The following is a 5,834-nucleotide window of genomic DNA, read 5'->3' on the forward strand; positions in this document are numbered from 1 at the left end:
TCCACACCAGCTCCGCTCCTCTCTTCCTTGCCCTCCCTCTCTCCACCCCACCTCTCCTCTCCTCTTCCTACTTATTATCAGGGTTATTAAAGGTCAGAGCCTGGCCCTTGTAGCCCCAATAATTCAGATGTGGCTGCCATTCTTGATGAGCCAATGAAACAAACAAATAATAGTATAAATCAGAGAAAAAGGAGACTGATTCAATGTGGCCACACTGGAAAGAAAGACAGAGAGATCCAATGACTCCCCCAAGTCCATTTTCCAGGTCCTTATATGAGGGTATGGTTTAGATACAAGACAAGGGGTCCATATAATTAAGAGTCTGCTCACTGTGGTACACCCTCATTATCTCAGCTTCAGCCATCTCAGAAGATGGCGTGACCAGTTGTCTGCATGAGGTCTCTTTTTAGGAGACAAGTTCCCATATGGCTGGCCCCAGGCTTCAGCCTTTTATTTCCTAGTGAGGAACTCCCAGGGAATTCTAGTTCCCTTGGGTATCTTGTTTCCATGGGACAGATAACCAGAGTGACACACGAATAGTATCTCAGAATGGTCTCGTTCTTTCTGGGCATGGTAATTATACACTTTTGTCCCCCAGATGCCGATCTAGCATCCCAGAGTGCCTTGCGTTTTGTTTCCTTGTTCCTTTTCACCCTACATCAGAACCCTCTTCTGGCCTCCACAGGCAATGCATTCATGTGGCACATAGACATGTATGTAGGCAGAACACTCATACACATAAAAGTAAATCTTTTCTAAAAAGTAGATAGACTCTTTCTTGGGAGGCAAAGGAAGGTGGATATCTGTGAGGTCAAGGTCAGCCTGGTGTGCATAGTGAGCTCCAGGGCAGCCAAGGCTATGCAGTGGGAACCTGGAAAGTATGTGGGGGATGAAAGAGAACACAAGTTGGATGGGAAAGCGATTTATTTGACACACAGGGCTGGAGAGGGATACTAAGAGTCAGGACATCCCTGGGCGTCGGGCTTGGGCAGGGAGAAACGGAATTCTTCTGTACCCTCTCTCCACAGTTCCTGGGTGGGCTGGGCATGCGTCCGGCCTGCCTCACAGATGACAGGTGTTGGGAGGGACAGATGTGTTCCATCTGGCACTAGCTAGTTTGGAGACACTGGTCAGCAGCAGGTGGGTGTGCTACAGGTGACAGGTCTGCAGACCAGGGTGGGACAGGAGGGCTGGCAGCACCCAGATGACTGGCAAGAGGAGGTCACGCAGACAGGCCGGCAGCTCACAGGCACACACACAGAGGACTGGCAGGAGGGAGCCATGCACACAGTGGGTCTACAGCTCACGGGCACACAGCAGGCCACCTGGCATCTCACAGGAATGCAGATAGCAGGCCTGCAGCTCAAGGGCACACAGGATGACTGGCAGGGGCTGGACACGCAGCAGGATGGCTGGCAGGGGCTGGACATGCAGCAGGAGGGCTGGCAGCCTGAGGAGCAGCTGGTGTGGCACATGGTGGCAGATGCTCACTGGTCTGGAGGAGGGTGAGAATGTCTGGTGTTCCTTCCTGGGGTGGCTTTTATACCCAGCCCTATGTCCCAGCTGCCCATAATGCAGCTGGTCTTCTGCGTGATGTTTCTGTTACTTGTTCCTCAGTGACTTGTTATTCCGGGGTGCGTCTTCCTGAGTTATGATCCTCATAAACAACCTTGGCTTTGAGGTCAACTTCTCCTTCCACAAACAGGATGTTCTGGTTTGGCTTTCATGCATTTTGTGCTGCTGTTTCTTGGGCCATTATTGAGCCCACAGCGGCGCTGGCTAGACTGAGGTCAGGGTTCTGTTCTTTCTCATCTCATACTATCAATGAAGGCTTTTTATTACTTATTCTGACTTTCCATTGTAAAATGCAAACTTTACCATAGAGGTGGGGAACTAGGATCTAGGGGCTATATTTGGCCTCCTTCCTGTCTTTATAAATAAAACTTTATTGTCAGCGGCATGCCCGTGTGTGTATATGTTGTTGGCTGTGTTCAGACCATAATGGCAGGTTACAAACAAGCAAGTTTAAGACGTTTGCCATCACCTCTTAACACAAAATTAGCTCCCTGTCTTAGTTTCTCTTCCGTTGCTGTGACAAAACACTCGGCAGAAGCAACTTAATAAAGAAAGGGTTTATTCGGGCTCATAGTTTCAGGTATAGTCCTTTCTGGTGGGGAAGCCAAGCGAGCAGGAGCAGGAAGCAGCTGGTTTGAAAAAGCAGAGAGGATGAATGTGGCTGCCGCCCAGCCGCTTTCTCCACTTACACAGCCCAGAGAACGGCGCCTCCAGCTGTGGACTGGTCCGCCCGGTCAGTTATTGTAGTCAAGACAAACCCTCCCAGGCATGCTTGTCATGATGCTAGATCCTGTCTCGTGGACAATACAACCCCACCCAACCCTATTGTGTAGTGATTGATGCAGAGGCTCCTTTGTCCCTTCAGCAAATACAACTGTGCAATCTCAGAAATCCTGGGAAACTTTTAGCCGTGGGAAGGAGTGACTTCCGGCCCTGTTTCCTTGTACTGTGTCCCCACAACTGTTGCTAACCCCAGGACTGCAGAAGCTGTTGCTGTCTCCCAGCCCCACTGTGGCCCTGATATGCAGGCCTGTATGCAGGGTGCTCCTTTCTGTCTGGAATTCTCTGTGCCTCTCCCCTGTCAGGCAGCCTGATGTATGCCGTGAGCTGCAGGGCCATTGTGTGCTCCTGTGACCTCAGATGCTGTCAGCTTTCCTACCCACTTTGCTCTGCAGCTCCTCCCCTGCAGTCATCTAACCCGTTACTGTGCCCGGGACCTCTGTAGCCATCCCAGCTGAGAGATGGGAACAGCTGCATGACTACATTTCCACCGGGCTATCACTTACAGCTCCATGTAGACCTCCCAACAACAGCGAAGTCACAGCAACAAGGCCGCCAGGGCCACAAGAGCCATGAGCAAAGCAGACGATTGCCCCCACACCCTTCAGCCCTTAACAGACGGCAGCGAAAATATAAACATCTGTAGTAGGCATCCCGTGTCTGTGCTGTATTTCACTTCAGGTTTCCACACTGCTCAGGATTGTCCCCGAGATTCTTAAAGATTCAGCAGAGGGACTCAGGGCCCAGACCAGCAGCAGGGTAACCACGGGAGGGTCATCTCTCTCTGATGTTCTGCCTTACACTGGGCTGTTGTATCCCAGTGGCTCTCATTTGGCCTACTTTGCTCCTGTGAAGTGGTGTGTGTGTGTGTGTTTGTATGCACATGTGTGCACAGTAGCATCTTGGATCCCTGAAGGTGATTGCTGGTCTCTACTTAGCAGCAAGCTGTAGTCCTGAAGCCCCTTCAGTCTAAGAATTTAACTTGAACCCCCACCACTCCTACCCATCATCCTCTTTGTAAGGATGAATGAAGAAAGCCTTCATTCAGGGCAGAGTAATAGCCCCTGTTCCTACACCCTATGTCTGTGTCCTCACAGGGCAGGGAGACTTCACAGAGGGGCAGTCTCCATGGGGTTTGCAGAGGCCTGGTGTCACCATGGGGATAATATCTGAGTGAGGCAGGGGGATGGCTGGAGCAGGTGGCAGGACACCGAGGGACTGGCTCTGCACAGCAGGCGTAGGTGGGAATTGAAGTTGAAGAGACCCACCACCACCATTCTCCCCTGGAGCCTCCAGATGAGGCCTTGCCTATGCCTGCACTTAACTACCCAGGGTCCTCCTTGCCCCTTTGGTTCTACTCTCTCTCAACAAGAGTCAGTGGGGGTGGGTCACACTGGCAGTCTGTCTAGTCCTTTTCATGCTGTCCCTTAAAGAGGCCAGCCTGGTCTACAGAGCAAGTTCCAGCCAGGGCTACACAGAGAAACTTGTCTCAGGGAGAAGGAGAGGAGAAGGAAGGGGGGAGGGGGAGGGGCAAGAGAGAGAGAGAGAGAGAGAGAGAGAGGCCTGATGGCCATTTGGCTGGATCGTCTCTAAGGGCTGTGTGCTGAAGGCATGTGTGTGGTCCCAGCCTGTGGTACCACTGGGAGCTTGTACAGTCTTTAGACTAATGGGCCTAATAGGAGAACATCGGGCCATTGGGGATGTCCCTTGAAGCGGCCCGGACACCCGCTCCTTCCTCTCTCACTGGTTTCTCATTCTCATAGGCCTTGCCATAGGCCCCGAAGCAACGATAAGATCGCAGTGACGGATCACAGATGAAACCGTGAGCCCAAGCCAACCTTTCCTGTCTCTACACTGGCTCCCTCAGGCATTTTATCACACGCCAGAAAGCTGGGCTGTGCAGCCACAAGGTCTTTCTCCCTGTACCCAGGGGATGATCATTCTCCTCGGAGTATTTGAATAACCAAGTGATGGCTGCGGGATGTGAAGAGACCCAGCAAGCAGGAACAATGTGACTTCAAATTTAGAATTTAGCCCCACCGTATAGCCAGACTTTCTCTGGACTGCCAGCTCCTGAATAACGACATGGAGACTTTTTATTAATTATGAAAGGTAAACCTTAGCTTAGGCTTGTTCCCAACTCGCTCTTATAACTCAAATTAACCCATTTCTATTAATCAACATTCTGCCACGTGACTCATTACCTCTCCTCGGTACCATATGTCCGACTTCCTCTGAGTCTGGGTGGTAAATCTTCCCGCCTTGGATTCTTTCCCAGAGTTTCTATCTCTGCTGGGAAGTCCCGCCTATCCTCTCCTGCCTAGCTATTGGTCATTCAGCTGTTTGTTAAACCAATCAGAAGGTGCCTTAGGCAGGTGAGGAAGGACAGAGATACACTTTTGCACAGTGTACAAAAAGATTATTCTAGGGGGCTGGAGAGATGGCTCAGCAGTTAAGAGCATTGCCTGCTCTTCCAAAGGTCCTGAGTTCAATTCCCAGCAACCACATGGTGGCTCAAAAAGATTATCCTAACACCACTGTGTTTAGAGATCCTTCCCTTGGGTTCTACTCAACTCCACTTGGGTGGAGGAGCTCAGCTGGGGTAGGATGGAACTTGTCTTCACAGCCTGCAGAGGAGTCTTCTCCTGTTGCCAAATTTCCTGGCTGGTCCGAATGTTGCTCACTCGACTCTCCAACATTAGTGGGTCCACAGGGAGCCCCACCTTGTCCTCCTCACCATCCTGGGGGTGACTCATGATGTCTTTTTGCCTTGTCCCTCCTCAGCCAGGCCTTAAACTCAGATGTGACCAGTGTTGCCACAGTAGGGGCTGATCCTCACGCTCTCATGATCTGAGGCAGGCTTGGTGGGAACCTCTTATCATGGTCTCCTGATGGAAGCCCTTGGCCCCTCCGTGTGTGTTCTCGGGCTGCAGCCATATCGAGAGACTTCTGGACAGACACACGTGCCTCAGGTTCTGTCCCAGTGTCCTGACTTGGTGTAGGAGACTCTTCCTGGACTTACAGGGAAAGGCACCCAGGGCCGTGGTAGCCTGGATATGAAGACCCAGAACATTCCAGAAAATGCACACAGCCAGCTCACAAGTCCTGATAAGAACACTTTATTGAACACAGCAGTGAACCTGTCACATCTGGTATGAGTACACCGTCAAGAGAAGGGGCTCCTGGGGCTGCTTTCTGTGTCACAGAGGGATCTGTAGGGGACGGGGCTGGGTGGCACCCTCAAACCCAATTGGCCAGCACCTATGTAGCCCCCAGTCCATAGTGAGACGACTCTGGTGGCCCCAGGTGACTTCCAGGGGCTCCCGAGAGTGGAGAATCGCTTAAGAATAAAGATGTAGCCTGTAAAGGCAGAGAGATCCAGCTTGTCAGCAGCTGGACTTCTGGCCAGAGGAGAGGCCACAGCAGGCCTGGCTGGAGCAGGCAGGACGGCAGAGCAGGGACATGCTGGAGCAGGGCTT

At 51.8% G+C, this 5,834-nt stretch overlaps 3 protein-coding genes across 3 annotated transcripts in view; 1 reads left to right on the forward strand and 2 right to left on the reverse strand.

Annotated features, from left to right (window-relative positions):
- The window catches only part of Tspear (thrombospondin type laminin G domain and EAR repeats), a 155,505-nt gene that overhangs the window by 43,488 nt on the left and 106,183 nt on the right, over positions 1-5,834 (forward strand). The gene's annotated exons all lie outside the window — the stretch shown is intronic.
- LOC101999359 (keratin-associated protein 10-12-like) overlaps positions 1-5,834 on the reverse strand; it is a 40,519-nt gene that overhangs the window by 33,922 nt on the left and 763 nt on the right. The gene's annotated exons all lie outside the window — the stretch shown is intronic.
- On the reverse strand, positions 1,131-1,475 carry LOC101998619 (keratin-associated protein 12-1-like). Its single transcript, XM_005360255.1, has 2 exons — positions 1,326-1,475; positions 1,131-1,265 (listed from the first exon to the last, which is right to left on the reverse strand). Exons 1-2 carry the CDS (start codon positions 1,473-1,475, stop codon positions 1,131-1,133), a joined length of 285 nt encoding a protein of 94 aa, XP_005360312.1.

Source organism: Microtus ochrogaster, linkage group LG2 (genome assembly GCF_000317375.1).
Source record: "Microtus ochrogaster isolate Prairie Vole_2 linkage group LG2, MicOch1.0, whole genome shotgun sequence".
In the NCBI taxonomy this organism is placed as follows: domain Eukaryota; kingdom Metazoa; phylum Chordata; class Mammalia; order Rodentia; family Cricetidae; genus Microtus; species Microtus ochrogaster.

What these genes read in the sequence shown, in the direction of transcription:
- LOC101998619 (XM_005360255.1), bottom strand. Translation starts at nt 1,475, where the DNA reads ATGTGCCACACCAGCTGCTCCTCAGGCTGCCAGCCCTCCTGCTGCATG. An exon ending in GCATTCCTGTGAGATGCCAG is followed by an intron (nt 1,266 to 1,325) that starts GTGGCCTGCTGT and finishes CCCTCCTGCCAG; the next exon opens with TCCTCTGTGTGTGTGCCTGT.